Source organism: Pseudoliparis swirei, chromosome 7, assembly GCF_029220125.1.
Source record: "Pseudoliparis swirei isolate HS2019 ecotype Mariana Trench chromosome 7, NWPU_hadal_v1, whole genome shotgun sequence".
Lineage (NCBI taxonomy): Eukaryota > Metazoa > Chordata > Actinopteri > Perciformes > Liparidae > Pseudoliparis > Pseudoliparis swirei.
In genome coordinates, this window is record NC_079394.1 from 15,592,697 (window position 1) to 15,611,616 (window position 18,920).

Here is an 18,920-nt window from a genome sequence, read left to right on the forward strand (position 1 = left end):
GCGGGCATATTTGTATATACAGGACTGTCTCAGAAAATTAGAATATTGTGATGAAGTTCTTTATTTTCTGTAATGCAATTAAAAAAACAAAAATGTCATGCATTCTGGATTCATTACAAATCAACTGAAATATTGCAAGCCTTTTATTCTTTTAATATTGCTGATTATGGCTTACAGCTTAAGAAAACTCAAATATCCTATCTCTAAATATTAGAATATTTCATGAAAAGTATACTAGTAGGATATTAAACAAATCACTTGAATTGTCTAATTAACTCGAAACACCTGCAAGGGTTTCCTGAGCCTTGACAAACACTCAGCTGTTATAAATCTTTTTTTACTTGGTCTGAGGAAATATTAAAATTTTATGAGATAGGATTTTAGAGTTTTCTTAAGCTGTAAGCCATAATCAGCAATATTAAAAGAATAAAAGGCTTGCAATATTTCAGTTGATTTGTAATGAATCCAGAATGCATGACATTTTTGTTTTTTTAATTGCATTACAGAAAATAAAGAACTTTATCACAATATTCTAATTTTCTGAGACAGTCCTGTATATGTATATATATTTAGATATGTGTGTGTATGCAGGCACGTGCACAGATAGAGCCCTAGTGGTGCTCAAGCACCAGCCCTTTTGCCCTGGATGAGTAAAGTGCCCTTTTTGCTGGAGCCACTTTTTTCATTCATCAGTATTTAAGAATAAAAGTTTCTCTCTCTGTCGTCAACTCCCCCCAAATGTGTTTTAATATCCGACGGGGCATTTATTTGAGTTCTTGGGAGAATTTCGCCCCGACATGCTCCGCGGGGCTCACGACCCCCCCCCGCCTTCCCCTCCCCCCGCCGCGCCCCTCCCTCCTCCTCCACTTCCTCCTCCGCGCAGTGCTCCTCGCGCCACCAAACGGCTGCACCTCCTTCTCCTCTGACGCGCAGCACCAGACAAACAGGTCATGACGCTGTTTGTCCCCTGACGTTGTTTTGTGATAAATCAACCACAACATTAGCGCTGCTGAAAATATGACATCACAACTGGTCCGACGTTTCCTAAAAAAAATTAACAAACAAAAACTCATGAAATCCGTGATTTCAAAGCCTTGCAGCTGCTTACTGACGTTAATTATGTTTAGAGAATAGAGAGGGAGAGAGAGAGAAGAGAGAGAAGAGAGAAAAAGAGAGAGAAGAGAGAGAAAAGAGAGAGAGAGAGAATTCTTATTTCGTTCTATTTAACAGGGGCTAGTCTTGGATTTGTGTGGCCAGACTGAAAGAAAAATCATAAGGCCTCTCTTAGCAGTGGTCCTTAGTTTGAGGACCACTGCTCTTGGCTGTTGATGTCTATCAATATCGCTCATTTTGAAAATGAGGTCAGAGGGCAATACGGATCCGTATCAGACCAGCGAGGAGGGCAATACGTGGCTGGCATTGTAGTTTTATGGAATAATAGGGTTTGAGACCGTTGTATCTCGAAGTATCTTTTATTAGCTTAACCATACATAACACTGAGACTGACTGGATTCGGGTAACTCCAACAGCGGACTGCCGACTGTACACGCCCCCCTCTGATAACACATGCCTTCGTATCACTCCGCATGTCTATAAAGTAGTACCATTACATTACAGGCATGACGACCCATTAGCCAATCAGAATGAGTGTACTGTTGTTGCTATATAATAATTCATCTTTATTCAAAAAGAAAATGTAAACTAGCGGTCTAATGCTGCCCAGAGGAAACGCAGGTCGAGGATGTATTGCATCATCAGTTTATTGCTGCTTATGCTTCAACTCTGTCAGAATTTTTTTTGGCAATGGGTGCCCTTTTTTTGGTTTGAGCACCTGCCCCCCAAAATGTCTGTGCACGTGCCTGTGTGTATGTATATATATATATATATATAGCTTATATTATTCATTTATTTTTGTATATATATATATACACACATTTTTACAGAAAAAACTATTTTACTATAAGGGAAAAATAATAATAATGAAATAGAAAAAGGAAATATACACATCACCTTTTAAATGCGATTCTAGTACCCCTTAAAGTTTTCTCTCTTTTCTTGTTCTCTCACTTCTTCACGTGGGGTTCAGGGTCGAGTTGTAAAACACAAGCTTGTTGTTGTTGTTTGATTCTGCTCAGGCGAACACGTCGGATGCCCCTTCGCCACGCAGGAAGAGAGCGGCTTCGAGGATGAGCTTCCTGCCTTCAGCTTCTTGTCCTTTGACCCCATCATGGTGGCGGAGCAGTTCACACTCATGGACGCCGTGAGTTACCTTCTCTCATCGGACAATTTTATTTTAATCTTCCAATTATACATCAAGTAATCCGTTTTAATGCATTAAATATCAGAAAATAATGTGAACTTAAGATCAAAGATCTTACGTTCACACATTAGACGAGAAACACAGAGCATTGGAGAAGCTTTGAACGACAACGTTATTATCCTCCTGTTTTTATCTTTACTTTGGTCTTGGACACATCGTGAGCAACCGAAATTAGTCTTGGGTGTTTATTCTAAATGTGTCATTTAATTATCTTTTTTTTAATCATTTAAACTAAACTTAAAGTTGTTCCGTTTAATTAATAAACATTTTTTATTCTAAAAGTCTCATTTGAAAAAAATAAACCGTTTGAAGGGAACCAGAAAAAAAAGAGTTTAAATTCTTGCAAGTAACAAATGGTCATTATCACTTGTGTTTTTATCTTTACGTTAGTCCTTGAACACATCGTGAGCAGCCGAAACTAAACTTATGTTTTTATTATAAATGTCTCATTTAATTCTCTTTTTTTATTATCATTTAAACAGTTTGAAGGGAACCAGAAAAAAGATTGTAAATTCTTGTAAGTAACAAACGGTCATTATCCCTTGTGTTTTCATCTTTACGCTGGTCCCTGAACACATCTTGTGTGATCGCTTCCGAACTTAGTTATTTCATTCAATTAATAAACGTTTTCATTCGAAATGTCTCCTTTAATTATCTCTCCCCAAATAAACCGCTTGAAGCGAACCAAAAAAAAGAGTAACAAACGGTCATTATCCTCGTGTTTTCATCTTTACGGTGTTCCTTGAACACATCGTGAGCAGCCGAAACTAAACTTTAAATTGTTTCATTTAATTAATAAACATTTTTATTCTAAATGTCTCAATTGAAAGGGAAACCGATCCAGAAAGTCGAGGATACATAGTATATATATATATATATAAATAAATAGTTATATATATAGAGCAGGGGGAGCCGCCATCTTTTATAGATTCCAGTGTTTTTAATGTTTTTTATTAAATTGTGAAAGAAATTAAACTTGGGTTCTTTTCATTTTTTTAAGCTCTGTGTTAAAACCACGTGTGCAAAGTTAAATGTTTTGTTTTAATTACATTTTAAATGAGTGGCTCCGCCCCCGCCTCTCTCTCCAGGACCTGTTCAAGAAGGTGGTGCCCTACCACTGCCTGGGGGGCATCTGGTCCCAGCGGGACAAGAAGGGGAAGGAGCACCTGGCCCCCACCATCAGGGCCACCGTGGCCCAGTTCAACTCCGTCACCAACTGCGTCATCACCACCTGCCTCAGCAGCCCCATGCTGAAGCCCAACCAGAGGGCCCGGCTGCTGGAGCGCTGGATCGACGTGGCCCGGGTGAGTCCGGCCAATCGGAGGGTTTAGCTTCTCAACGAGGACCCGAGAGCTGACGGAGGTGGTGGTTTTACAGGTGGTCGTGTTACCGGTGGTGGTGTTAATGGACGTCTTGAGTCACAAGAGGACATTATTTATAACTAGTATTTATATATTATTCTTTATTCGATATATCAGTATATGTGTGTGTGTGTTTAGTATATATATACTAAACACACACACATATACTGATATATCGACACATACTGTACTAATTAATATAAGCTATATGTATATATATTAATATATGCTATCTATATATGTACTGTATATATAGATAGCTTATATTAATTTATATATAAAAGGAATTTAATATTTATTTAATTAAAATATATATATATATACCGGTATAATAATTAATAATAATAAACATAACTATGAGAGAGAAAAGAGAGAAAAATCTGGAGAAATTATAATACAATAAAAATGTGTATAAAAATATATTTAGATATATATATATTTCTATAATTTTTTTTAAATATACACTACCGTTCAAAAGTTTGGGGTCACCCAGACAATTTCGTGTCTTCCATGAAAACTCACACTTTTATTTATCAAATGAATTGAACATTTCATAGAACATATAGTCAAGACATTGACAAGGTTAGAAATAATGATTAATATTTGAAGTATTAATTTTGTTCTACAAACTTCAAGCTCAAAGGAAGGCCAGTTATAGCTTATATCACCAGCATAACTGTTTTCAGCTGTGCTAGCATAATTGCACAAGGGTTTTCTCATCAGATATTAGTCTTCTAAGGTGATTAGCAAACACAATGTACCATTAGAACACTGGAGTGATAGTTGATGGAAATGGGCCTCTATACACCTATGGAGATATTTCATTAGAAACCAGACGTTTCCACCTAGAATAGTCATTTACCACATTAACAATGTATAGAGTGTATTTTTGATTAATTTAATGTTATCTTTATTGAAAAAACAGTGCTTTTCTTTGAAAACTAAAGACATTTATAAGTGACCCCAAACTTTTGAACGGTAGTGTATATATATATATATATAATTTTTTCATAAACATTTTTCTTTTATTATATTTTCCTTTCGATTTTATTTTTTCTCTTTCTTTCTCATAATTATTTTAAGTATTTATTTTAATATTATATATTTTATAAATGTGTTTTTATTTTAATATATATATATTATATATGTGTGTATAAATGTATATATATGTATTTGTATATATATGTATATGTATATACATATATATATATATGTATGTATGTATGTATATACATGCCTTGATTGACATACATGCACATATTCTCTTTTCTAATTTAATCAAAGAAATGTTTTGATGCTGATGATTTGTCATTTAGCTCAATTTAACCTCCAAGTAAATATATATATATATATATGAAGGTAGCCTATCAGGAGAGGAGCTAGTGAACCACGTTTATTGATGATTAGATGATTGTCCCCGTTGTGTTCAGGAATGTCGGATCCTGAAGAACTTCTCGTCTTTGCGAGCCATCCTCTCCGCCCTGCAGTGCAACGCCATCCACCGCCTGAAGAGGGCGTGGGAGGAGGTGTCCCGGTAGCGCCCCACTCTGTAGCATCTCACACACAAATATATATAAATACATATATATATATATATATATATATACACTACCGTTCAAAAGTTTGGGGTCACTTATAAATGTCTTTATTTTTCAAAGAAAATCACTGTTTTTTGAATAAAGATAACATTAAATTAATCAAAAATACACACTATACATTGTTAATGTGATAAATGACTATTCTAGGTGGAAACGTCTGGTTTCTAATGAAATATCTCCATAGGTGTATAGAGGCCCATTTACAGCAACTATCACTCCAGTGTTCTAATGGTACATTGTGTTTGCTAATCACCTTAGAAGACTAATGTCTGATTAGAAAACCCTTGTGCAATTATGCTAGCACAGCTGAAAACAGTTATGCTGGTGATATAAGCTATACAACTGGCCTTCCTTTGAGCTTGAAGTTTGTAGAACAAAATTAATACTTCAAATATTAATCATTATTTCTAACCTTGTCAATGTCTTGACTATATGTTCGATGAAATGTTCAATTCATTTGATAAATAAAAGTGTGAGTTTTCATGGAAGACACTAAATTGTCTGGGTGACCCCAAACTTTTGAACGGTAGTGTATATATATATATATATGACAGTTGCCTCTGCTCTCAGGGAGAGTTTCCGCATCTTCCGCGAGCTTTCCGAGATCTTCTCCGATGACAACAACTACTCCCTCAGCCGAGAGCTGCTGGTGAAGGTGAGGAGCCTGTATAATATATATCTATATGTATAGATATATCTATCTATATCTAAATATATATATATATATATATATATATAAATAAGACAAATACTTCATTGATTTCCTAGTTTATTTAAATATTTTGTATTTATTATTATTATTTTTTCATATGCTAAAAACGAGCAGATTCTTTTGTATGTATATATATATAATGGCGCCCTCCAGCACAGAGGAGGAAGGTTCATCCGGTGATGACCAGCTCTGATAAATACAGAACACATTAGGGTCAGATGATTTCTGGCGTCACTCCTCTGAGGGAATCCCCGCTGACGTCAGCATAAGATAATGGCGTGGGAGAGAGGAACCCCTCGGGGGCGTTGCCCTTATCTACGCGGACCAGTCACTGTTCAGAGGGGTGGGGGGCAACTCAGATAGTCAGGAGCACTTTCAGGGCCATTGAAAGTGCGGAAGGGGTTAAAGTCGTCCGCTTGTTTCCTTCTTCCCTCGAACATCCGGGAACACCAGAGTTCTCAAAACGAAAGCGACCAAAGGAAAAGGCTACTGAATTGTGGGAAATGTAGGGTCCAGCAGCCTTTGTAGTTTGACCCGCCGCCATTCGGTGGCAAAACTACAGGGAATAAAAATAACAAGACATTCGTATATGTAAAGATTTATGTCTCTAGTTTACATTTACGTTGTGATCTTTTCAAGCCAATAACAGAAACACACATATACTTATACTACATATACTTTATATTATTATACAGATTCACACACATCATCATAGTGTTTTAACTGTCTTATAGTTTAAAAGTATTTTAATTAAATGTAAGAGCAGCAGATACAGAAATACTTTTTGTAACATGTGGACGCAAACTTGTACTTTTTATTTTATTCTTTTATGGAAAATTACTTTTCTGTTTAACTGGTTGAAAACGACACGTTCACTATTGTTTACCTCTTTCTATTGTCCTGTAAATGACCCACGATGATAACGATCTGTTATTTCTTGTATTTAAAGTCTCCGTTTGATGTAATTTCCCTCAGGAGGGAACGTCAAAGTTCGCCACGTTGGAAATCAACCCCAAACGAGCTCAGAGGAGACACCAGCAGCAGAGAGACCACTTGGTGAGTCCTCAGTGAATGCCCCCAGTGGGCCAACAGCACCGCCTGGTGGCGAGGACGGTCACTGCAGTCTGTCCAGGGGAAATGGATCTGCTCTCTTCTAATTTATGGGTTCTTCAGCTGTCCTAAAATGTATTTTGAGGAGGAGATATAAGCCGGATGCACAGGTCTTTTACTTTTATAAAACTGTAGGATATTCTTGTGTATATATAATATGCATGATGCCTGTATACTAGTTTTTTATATACTAGTCTTTTCTTTTCTTTCTTTTATTTATTTCACTTATTTCAAATATTTGCACATCACTCTTAAGCTTCCTGTTGTTTTAAACGTGTGCCATATAAATAATGTTATTATTACTAAAAATAATTAAATTGTTCAACGGTTGGTTAAAGAAATACACAAATCGGACACATTGATTTTTTTTAAATCAAAATTTGGACCATTAAAAAAAAAAAATCTGAATTTAGAAATCATTTATTATCTGAACATAAATAAAATAAATGAACTAATCCTTCTATCTGATGTATTTCTGTTTCTTCTAATGAATCTCGACCCTGAAGGAAGTGCCTTGCTCATCTGGTTGTTGTTTACAGGGAGTGATGCAGGGCACGATTCCCTACCTGGGGACCTTCCTCACGGACTTGGTGATGATGGACACGGCCATGAAGGACTACACGGAGGTGAGCTGATTAAATATTATTTATTAATGAGTTTAATAACAATATATTCATTTATTTATTTAAATGTTTTTTTAGGGTGGTCTGATCAACTTTGAGAAGAGAAGAAAGGTGAGTTGGCAAAGGATTGGAACAAATTAAAAACAGCAAAGTGTTTTAAAAGTTTAAAAAAGGGACAAAATCAACAATTTATGACAATAAAGCCCATTTGTTTATTGTTTATTATATATGTTTCCCCCTCAGGAGTTCGAGGTGATCGCTCAGATCAAGCTACTCCAGTTGGCCTCCAACAACTACAGCTTCACTCAGGACAGTCACTTCAGGGACTGGTTTGCCGGCGTGGAGAAACTCAGCGAGGCAGAGAGGTGGGTCACCTGGCTGCCCACCAGATGTCACCTCATTTAATATTATACTATATAATCTGGCTACTGCAAGATGTCACCTGATTTAATATCATATAATATAATCTGAAATAATGAAAAATGAAGTCTGTACCTTGGTTAAAGTATGATATATATATACTGTATTTTTAATTTAAACACACAGTATACTGTAATATACTGTATATATTTATTATATAAACAAACAATTTACTGTATATATTTATTCAAACAAACAATATAGTGGAAATATTATTATATTAACAAACAATACACTGTTATATACTGTATATATTTATTATAAACAAAAAATATACTGTATATATTATTATATATATACAACAAATATACTGTATATATTATAAATAAACAAGATAATTTTATATACTGTATATTTGTATTATCTATACAAAGATGTGTTCACTGACCCACGTCAGTGCAGGATTCCCGTGCGTCCGCATTAATGCCACTTCCTGTCCCCGCAGCTACAACCTGTCCTGTGAGATCGAGGCTCTGTCGGAGTCGGCCAGCAACACGCTGCGCGCCAAGAAGAACGGCGGCATCATGAAGCGCTGGAGCGAGTGAGTCCCCGAGTATTGATCGGCTGATCGATGACCGGCTGTTCGGTGACCGGCTGTTCGGTGACCGGCTGATCGCTGACCGGCTGATCGGTGACCGGCTGTTCGGTAACCGGCTGATCCGTAACCGGTTTCACGTAAATAAACCATTTTTCCTTCTCTCCCCTCCAGCCGCCAGCTGACGGAGGCCGGCTGCAGCGGCGCTCCGGGCTCTCACTCCAAGTCCTTCGACCACTCTCACTACCGGCCGTACCAAGGAGGCGGGGGTGGAGGAGGTGGAGGTGGGGGAGGGGGAGGAGGAGGAGGGGGGGACAGTGGCGACGCTCTCAGCGTCACCTCCGTCAGCTCCAGCGGATCAGACCTGGAGGACGTGAACGCCAGCTTCCTGTCCGACTCCCCGGAGGGACACGAGAGGAAGGTGGGAGGCGGCTACTGGAGCTTAAAGTTTAGTTATTAATGTGAGAGGAGAAAAAGAGCTCATTAAAAAGGATTCTTAATTTAAACAAGTGCAGCTGAATCTGAATATAAATCAATCAATTAGACCGTTGACAGAAAATGTTTTTTTTCATGTAGAACAAATATGTTATTGTAATTGTATTGCAATACTGTAAAAATATTAGAAATAATGTAAATATTCATCTAGTACAAATAATTGTTAGAATATTAATACATTAGAAATAATTTTAATATATTAGAAATTATGTTAATATATTAGAAATAATATAAAATATATTAGAAATAGCTCAACAAACAGCTCTTTGAATGGCTGATATTAATCTCCTGCAGTGGGGGGGAGAGAGAAAGAGAAAGGAAGAATAATAATGTTAAATTATTAGAAATAATGTAAAAATAATTTATATATTAGAAATACTGTTAAAATATTAGAAATTATTTTAATATATTTAAAATAATTTGAATATATTAGAAGTAATGTTAATATATTAGTAATTATATAAATATATTATAAATAATGTTAATAATATAAATATATTTAAAATAATATAAATATATTATAAATAATGTTGATAATGAATACCCCCCCCCCCCCTCCTAGACGTCAACTCCCTCGGGGAAGCTCACCGTCTCTGCTTTGGGGAGAGACGCTCCGGCAGCCGACACGACGTCAACGGTAACAAAACCAGTAAACCATCGAAAAACCTCGGAGCCTACATTTCCCACAATGCAACTCACACAAAGAGTAAAAACAGACAGATTATTCCATTTTAACATTGAATAAAAGTCGTAAACATCACTCACCCCCTCTCTCTCTCCCCATCCCCCCTCAGTTTTGGGAGTGCACCTCCCTCTCCTCCCTGGACACGTCGGGCTCTGCCTCGGGCTCCAGCAGCGCCTCCTCCTCCTCCGTCTCCTCCTCCACGCCGCTGTCCGCCTCGCGCTCGCACAAGCGCTCGGTGTCGGCGGTGTCCACGTACTCCACGCTGTCGCTGCCGCTCTACAACCAGCAGGTGGACGACTGCTGCATCATCCGGGTCAGCCTGGACGTGGAGAACGGCAACATGTACAAGAGCATCCTGGTGAGGGGGTGGGGGTATCAAACACACCTGTGTTGACACCTGACGGCGTTACGAACGTGCTGATTGGGTGTCGTCTCTCCGCCTCAGGTGACGAGTCAGGACAAGACGCCGGCCGTCATCAGGAAGGCAATGATCAAACACAACCTGGAGCGAGAAAAGACCGACGAGTATGAGCTGATGCAGAGGATCTCTGAGGACAAAGGTGAAGGGGAACAATTGATAGAACAATAGGCGGTCACAGAAGCACTGTGAGGGTCTCTTAACCCTTGTGTTGCCTTCGGGTCATTTTGACCCGAATCAATATTACACCCTCCCCCCGCCTATGGGTCATTTTGACCCGATTCAATGTTTCACCCTCCTGTTACCTTTATATTTACTAACATATTTTACCCTTTGGGTTCAATTTGACGCCAGCAATTAAAACCTCCAGAAAATTATTAGAATTAATATTGATTTCCAAGTTTAAGTGTGAGGCACTTTATGTTTGTTTGTTGACTACCGAAAGAACACCGACATTAAACATTGAATGGGGTCAAATTAATCCGAAGGCGGGGGGAGGGTGTAATATTGAATCAGAAATACACACTATACATTGTTAATGTGGTAAATGACTATTCTAGGTGGAAACGTCTGGTTTCTAATGAAATATCTCTATAGGTGTATAGAGGCCCATTTCCATCAACTATCACTCCAGTGTTCTAATGGTACATTGTGTTTGCTAATCGCCTTAGAAGACTAATATCTGATTAGAAAACCCTTGTGCAATTATGTTAGCACAGCTGAAAACAGTTATGCTGGTGATATAAGCTATAACTGGCCTTCCTTTGAGCTTGAAGTTTGAAGAACAAAATTAATACTTCAAATATTAATCATTATTTCTAACCTTGTCAATGTCTTGACTATATTTTCTATTCAATTTTCAATTCATTTGATAAATAAAAGTGAGTTTTCATGGAAGACACGAAATTGTCTGGATGACCCCAAACTTTTGAACGGTAGTGTTTTTATTAGTGCTGTGAAAAATAACGCGTTAACTCAGTTAATTCAATTACAGGTTTAACTAGTTATTTATTTTTAACGCATGCGCAGAATGAGCTTCCAATCCATCTGTTGTTGGTCGTCTCTAACCAGCAGCATGTCATTCTGTCTCGACGTGTCTCGTTAACACGACACCGATCTCCGTCTCGCGCGCCGCAGAGCTCAGATGCCGGCGTGTGCGCGCACATCGGGACGAAAAAAAGTCACTTGCACCCCCCCCAATATGTCGATCGCGGTCGCCGCAGAGCTTTGATGCCGGCGCGCGCATCGCTCTGTCGCGCGAGCCGAGAATTGTTGACGGGGGGGGGTAGACGAAAATTACAGGGTGACGGGTGGAGATTTCCCCCTGTTATAATAGTAGGGGAGACACTGGAGTTGATAAGCGTGTCTTCTTGTCTGATCAATACGCAACTCTGAGGTGCGCGAATGGACCGAGCGGCCAGCTGCTGATCACTCAGTCAACGAACAGACGGTGCGCACAGCGCGCAAACAATTTTTTTGGGAGCACCGAAGACCCATTTTGACCCAGGAAAAACCCTGAATGTATATATGGGATTAATCATGATTAATCCACAGAAACCTGTGATTAATCTGATTAAAAATTTTAATCGTTTCACAGCCCTAGTTTTTATATATACACTACCGTTCAAAAGTTTGGGGTCACCCAGACAATTTTGTGTTTTCCATGAAAACTCACACTTTTATTGATCAAATGAGTTGCAAAATGTATAGAAAATATAGTCAAGACATTGACAAGGTTAGAAATAATGATTTGTATTTGAAGTATTAATTTTTTTCTTTAAACTTTGCTTTCGTCAAAGAATGCTCCTTTTGCAGCAATTACAGCATTGCAGACCTTTGGCATTCTAGCTGTTAATTTGTTGAGGTAATCTGTTGAAATGTCACCCCACGCTTCCTGAAGCACCTGCCACAAGTTGGATTGGCTTGATGGGCACTTCTTGCGGACCATACGGTCAAGCTGCTCCCACAACAGCTCAATGGGGTTGAGATCTGGTGACTGTGCTGGCCACTCCATTACAGACAGCATACCAGCTGCCTGCTTCTTCCCTAAATAGTTCTTGCACAATGTGGAGGTGTGCTTTGGGTCATTGTCCTGTTGGAGGAGGAAATTGGCTCCAATCAAGCGCTGCCCACAGGGTATGGCATGGTGTTGCAAAATGGAGTGATAGCCTTCCTTATTTAAAATCCCTTTTACCTGGTACAAATCTCCCACTTTACCAGCACCAAAGCAGCCCCAGACCATCACATTACCTCCACCATGCTTGACAGATGGTGTCAGGCACTCTTCCAGCATCTTTTCACCTGTTCTCGTCTCACAAATGTTCTTCTGTGTGATCCAAACACCTCAAACTTGGATTCATCTGTCCAGAACACCTGTTTCCAATCTTCCTCTGTCCAATGCCTGTGTTCTTTTGCCCATACCAATCTTTTCTTTTATTGGCCAGTCTCAGATATGGCTTTTCTTTGCCACTCTGCCTAGAAGGCCTGCATCCCGAGTCGCCTCTTCACTGTCGACGTTGACACTGGCGTTTATGGGTACCATTTAAAGAAGCTGCCAGTTGAGGACCTGTGAGGCATCTATTTCTCAAACTAGAGACTCGAATGTACTTGTCTTCTTGCTGAGTTGTGCACCGGGGCCTCCCACTTCTCTTTCTGCTCTGGCTAGAGCCCGGTTGAGCTGTTCTCTGAAGGAGTAGTACACACCGCTGTAGGAAATTTTCAGTTTCTTTGCAATTTCTCGCATGGAATAGCCTTCATTTCTAAGAACAAGAATAGACTGGCGAGTTTCACATGAAACTTCTTTTTTTCTGGCCATTTTGAGAGTCTTATCGAACCCACAAATGTGATGCTCCAGATAATCAACTAGCTCAAAGGAAGGCCAGTTTTATAGCTTCTCTCATCAGCAAATCAGTTTTCAGCTGTGCTAACATAATTGCACAAGGGTTTTCAAGGGTTTTCTAATCATCCATTAGTCTTCTAAGGCGATTATCAAACACAATGTACCATTAGAACACTGGAGTGATAGTTGCTGGAAATGGGCCTCTATACACCTCTGGAGATATTTCATTAGAAACCAGACGTTTCCACCTAGAATAGTCATTTACCACATTAACAATGTATAGAGTGTATTTCTGATTGATTTAATGTAATCTTCATTGAAAAAAACAGTGCTTTTCTTTGAAAAATAAGGACATTTCTAAGTGATCCCAAACTTTTGAACGGTAGTGTATATATGTATCATTTAAAAAATTAAAAATAAAACAGGGCAAAATGATACATGTTCATAAACATATATATATATATATGAACATGTGTATATATATATATATATATATATATATACGAACATGTGTATATATATATGTGTATATATATGAACGTGTGTGTATATATATATATATATATATATGAACATGTGTGTGTATATATATATATATGAACATGTATCATATTGCCCTGTTTTATTTTATTGTTTATGTCAGACATTTTATATTTATTTTATGTTAATATATCTAAACGAATTCAAACATGTTAGTGAAAAATTTATGAATTAATAAAGATTTAGGTTTTAATGCTGCCGGACGAGGGAAATGATCTTGTCCTATTCATCTATAAAATCATCTTTTTGGCGAATTGTAATCTTTTTTATGATCTTGTGGATTTTGACCGTGCGGGGCCACTGTACCTACGACCACATTGAAGACCATCATTACGTCGCTGTGTTCTTCAAATAAATCAGATTGAATCCAGAGTTCTTCTCACCGTGTTTTCCGTGTCTTCTTTTTAGAGCTTCGTATCCCGGACAATGCCAACGTCTTCTACGCCATGAACTCCACCGCCAACTACGACTTTGTGCTGAAAAGGCGGGGCCTGGGGCGACCGATGCGCGCCAAGAACGTGGCGAGCTCGACGCTGCCACGCATGAAACAGAAGGGCCTGAAGATCGCCAAAGGGATTTTCTGAGGGAAGAACTTGTCTACTCCCTGATCCCCTGAACTTCAGAGGGCGTGTGCGCCCCCTGCTGGCCCGGAGTTGTACATACGGAAGCCGCGGAATGGTTTCTTCAGGGAACTTTTTTTTCTTGCTCGTTGTACCGACGCCTTTACCGACCAATCACGCCGGGACTCTTTTTGAGGGATCCGAGACTATGTGAATGTGTGAGCGCTGCCATGACACAGAGGGGGGGGGGGGGGGGGGAGAGACTGAGATCCATGAATCACATGCCACCGCCTACTTTTCTTTCTTTGAAGTGGAGACCAGGAGAAGAACAAGAGAGCCGAGAACAGACGGCGTGTACATAGACGTTGATTAACGCCGGCACTATTTTATTTTGACATTTTGTCCATATCAACGGATTTTCTTCTTTTTCTTCTTCTTTTTCTTCTCCTTCTTTATCTTCTTCTTCTTCTTCTTTGCTGTTTTCAGAAGATATTGTTTTTAATCTTTTAAACCAATAGAAGCCAATAGAAACAAAAACAAAACAGGCAAAAATAAGAATTATAAGATATGTAATGAATTAATTCTTAAATTTGAATTGCCACGAATGGCAAATTCATCTTCAGATTGTTTTTCGTAAAGAAATACAGAAATATTTTGACCCTGAAGTCAAATAATTTTTGTGTCAACAGCAAATTATAAATTAATTGGTAATTAAAATAATTACATATTTGGATAATATGTAGAAATACTGCAAATACAAACTGATATATATACATATATATATATGTATATATATATAATATTAGAATATATATTATTTAACAATCACACATAAATATATATATATATATATGGATATATGTGATTGTGAAAGAATAAATATTCCATCAGATTATTATGTCACAAAATCCCCAAAAATGTTGGGGACGGCAAAGAAGAATCCCTCTTTTTCTCTCCTCTCTCTCTCTCAGAAAGTGTGGGGAACAATTTTGGTGATAATTTTTTGGGGTCGAAACACAGAAAAGCTCCCTGAAAACGTCGGTGAGACGCAGAACAAACTTTTCTTTCTCTTTCTTTAAGGGACAGTTCGACCTTCTCGTGAAGCGCTTCAGTCGAAAACAAAGTTGAGATATTTTCCAACCAGCTGCGAAGCGTCAGCGGTCACTTCTTAAGGATTCTGATGAACAGAATCAAACAGGTCAAAACCACAGCGGTGGTGATGTACCACCAACATTCCTCCTGAAACAAAAGGGACCCAAAAGTTGATGAGCGCAGCTTCTCATTCATGGATTTACTTTGATTTCTTTACCTTTTTTTATTTTCTATTTTCCTGACTTGTAAACTGGCTCTTAAATCTGCACTTAATGCCTCTTACATGTGGGAGGAGTCCATTTCCTCATCGACCGGTCCGCGCAGGAGGAAGAGGAAATAAATAAAAGTATTATGAGTCTGACGAGGACGAATCAGATGAGGACGTTAAAGAGTTAAAAAGGAGCGAGGATATAAACCACGCGTGAAGTTTCTCTCTCCTCCGAGGCCACAAACCGTTGTTAGACACGTCGAGACGGTCGGAGCCCCGTGAACGCGTTTGCATTGCACCCTGGGAAGCGTAGGAAATCACAGATGTTCAACAGACATTCTTCTGCATGAAGTTCACAATACTGATCAGATGAATGAAGCCCCACCCACCTCCCTAATGGCAGGAGGCCTCTGTTGAACACTGTGACCTTTGACCCCGTTCACTTGGCCTGACGTCGGGGTGAACATTGGCTCGACGGGCGTGACCTCCATGTGCCAAAAAAAAATAAGCGAGAAAAAGAGAAACCGTTACTTTTAACAGACGAGAGTCCCCTTTGCCTTTTTAATAGTGAGTTTAAAAAAGTTTGTATGTTTACTGTTGTCGCATTTTTCTGGAAAACAAAACAACAACAACGACAAAATAAAAGGGGTGAGAACACTATATGATGTCTGGACCCGTCGTCCAAGAAACTTGAAGTGAAGAAGAAGAAGAAGAAGAAGCTGTTGGAGAAACACTTTCATTCATTTTTGTTATTTAAAAAAAAAAAAATCAGGATCAAACAGCTGCCAAATTATCAAATATTTTAAAAAATATATATTTTTAATCCAAACAGACGTCGGAGCTAATTTCTGTTTGAATCTGCCGAGTGTCTCCGGACACGTTTCCTTTCCTTTAATCCAAGTTTCCGGGATTAAAAATCATCTGATTCTGGTGAAAACAAAACAACAGAAGAGGTTCAGTGAGGTATTTAAGGACCTTGAATGCACCGCAGTGACTGTTTTGATAATTGATAACAGACTGAAAACGGGAGCCTGAACGCAGCGCGGCTCCTCCCCTTTATTCCCAGTGTTCCCAGTTGTTTCTGCAGCAGCTCCGTCTCGTAAACATTGTGCACACGAGTGGAACTTTTAAAAGATGTCGGACTGGTGTGTGTGTGTGTCTCGTAGTGTTGACAATGACGTACCTTTTTTAATTATTTTTTGTGTGTGTGGTTTTTGAACGATTCTGTGCGAGTTTGAACAAAAACAAGAAGAGAGAGAAGAAGAAAAAACATAGAAAATACTGGAAACGTGTTTTTAATTTTTTTAATGTTTTTGTTTTGTTGCCTGAACTGTGCTCGGGTGCCATTTTTCCAATTGAAAGAAAACAAAAGAATGTCAGACCTTTTCTAACTGCAGTCTCATCTTCTTGTTTTTGTTTTCCTACTTGTTTCCCCCCCAAGAACACAAACACTTGTGTATAATACAAAACTGTCCTTATTACTTTTGTTTATTTATTGATTTGTATATAAAGATTTTTGTTTTGCATTGTACATTCTCTCCTTTCTTGGCTATAGATTAATATATTCATGTATATACGAATAAACATTAAGTTTATAAAAGAAAATAGATTCTTTCCTCTTTATTTTTGAGTCCTTTGTGTTAAGATTAAGGAACTTAGATTCATAACAACTGTTAGTGTAGCATCATATTATTGAAAGATCATAATAACATTGTCACATTATATATAAATATATATATATATATGTGTATATATATGTATGTATATATATGTATATAAATATATATGTATGTATATGTATATACAGGACTGTCTCAGAAAATTAGAATATTGTGATAAAGTTCTTTATTTTCTGTAATGCAATTAAAAAAACAAAAATGTCATGCATTCTGGATTCATTACAAATCAACTGAAATATTGCAAGCCTTTTATTCTTTTAATATTGCTGATTATGGCTTACAGCTTAAGAAAACTCTAAAATCCTATCTCATAAAATTTGAATATTTCCTCAGACCAAGTTTAAAAAAAATGTATAACAGCAAAACAAAATCAAACATTTGAAAATGTGTTTCCAGGTGTTTCGAGTTAATTAGACGATTCAAGTGATTTGTTTAATACCCTACTAGTATACTTTTTCATGATATTCTAATATTTAGAGATAGGATATTTGAGTTTTCTTAAGCTGTAAGCCATAACCAGCAATATTAAAAGAATAAAAGGCTTGCAATATTTCAGTTGATTTGTAATGAATCCAGAATGCATGACATTTTTGTTTTTTTAATTGCATTACAGAAAATAAAGAACTTTATCACAATATTCTAATTTTCTGAGACAGTCCTGTATACAGGCACGTGCACAGGTAAAGCCCTAGTGGTGCTCAAGCACCAGCCCTTTTGCCCTGGATGAGAAAAGTGCCCTTTTTGCTGGAGCCCACTTTTTTTATTCATCAGTATTTAAGAATAAAAGTTACTCTTTCTGTCATCAAGTCCCCCCAAATGTGTTTTAATATCCGACGGGGCATTTATCTGAGAACTTCGCCCCGACATGCTCCGCGGCGCTCACGAGCTCGCGTGCCCCCCCCCCCCCGCCCTCCTCCTCCTCCTCCTCCTCCTCCTCCACTTCATCCTCCGCGCAGTGCTCCTCGCGCCACCAAACGGGTGCACCTCCTTCTCCTCTGACCCGCAGCACCAGACACACAGGTAATGACGTGTTTGTCCCCTGACGTTGTTTTGTGATAAATCAACCACAACATTAGCACTGCTGAAAACATGACGTCACAACTGGTCCGACGTTTCCTAAAAAAATAAACAAACAAAAACTCACGAAATCCGTGATTTCAAAGCCTTGCAGCTGTTTACTGACGTTAGTTATGTTTAGAGAATAGAGAGAGGGAGAGAGAGTGAAGAGAGAAGAAAAAGAGAGAGAGAGAGAGTGCATTCTTATTCCGTTCTATTTAACAGGGGCTAGTCTAGGATTTGCGTGGCCAGACTGAAAAAAAAATCATAAAGCCTCTGGTATTGTTCAGAGGGGTGTATGTTGATGTCTATCAATATCACTCATTTTGAAAATGACGTAAGAGGGCAATACTGATCCGTATCAGACCAGCGAGTAGGGCAATATGTGGCTGGCATGACGACCCATTAGCCAATCAGAACGCTTGTACTGTTGCTATATATATAATAATTCATCTTTATTCATAAAGAAAATGTAAGCAAGCAGTCTGATGCTGCCCAGAGGAAACGCAGGTCAAGGATGTATTGCATCATCAGTGCAATGCTGCTTATGCTTCAACTCTGTCAGAATTCTTTTTGTGGCATTGGGTGCCCTTTTTTTTGGTTTGAGCACCTGCCCCCCAAAATGTCTGTGCACGTGCCTGTATATATATATATATATATATGTGTGAC

The 18,920-nt window shown here is 38.3% G+C and overlaps 1 protein-coding gene across 1 annotated transcript in view; it reads left to right on the forward strand.

Moving 5' to 3' along the window:
• LOC130196447 (ral guanine nucleotide dissociation stimulator-like) overlaps positions 1-17,047 on the forward strand; it is a 30,876-nt gene extending 13,829 nt beyond the window's left edge. The window contains exons 5-19 of the mRNA XM_056418606.1: positions 2,136-2,260; positions 3,409-3,624; positions 5,112-5,215; positions 5,850-5,934; positions 6,967-7,047; positions 7,641-7,727; positions 7,803-7,835; positions 7,968-8,089; positions 8,590-8,685; positions 8,854-8,942; positions 8,985-9,100; positions 9,737-9,811; positions 9,969-10,217; positions 10,305-10,419; positions 14,065-17,047. Of these exons, the coding sequence (XP_056274581.1) occupies positions 2,136-2,260; positions 3,409-3,624; positions 5,112-5,215; positions 5,850-5,934; positions 6,967-7,047; positions 7,641-7,727; positions 7,803-7,835; positions 7,968-8,089; positions 8,590-8,685; positions 8,854-8,942; positions 8,985-9,100; positions 9,737-9,811; positions 9,969-10,217; positions 10,305-10,419; positions 14,065-14,240 (1,769 nt within the window). The 3' untranslated portion in view covers positions 14,241-17,047. The remainder of the gene's footprint in view (positions 1-2,135; positions 2,261-3,408; positions 3,625-5,111; positions 5,216-5,849; positions 5,935-6,966; positions 7,048-7,640; positions 7,728-7,802; positions 7,836-7,967; positions 8,090-8,589; positions 8,686-8,853; positions 8,943-8,984; positions 9,101-9,736; positions 9,812-9,968; positions 10,218-10,304; positions 10,420-14,064) is intronic.
• The last annotated feature ends 1,873 nt before the right edge of the window (positions 17,048-18,920 follow it).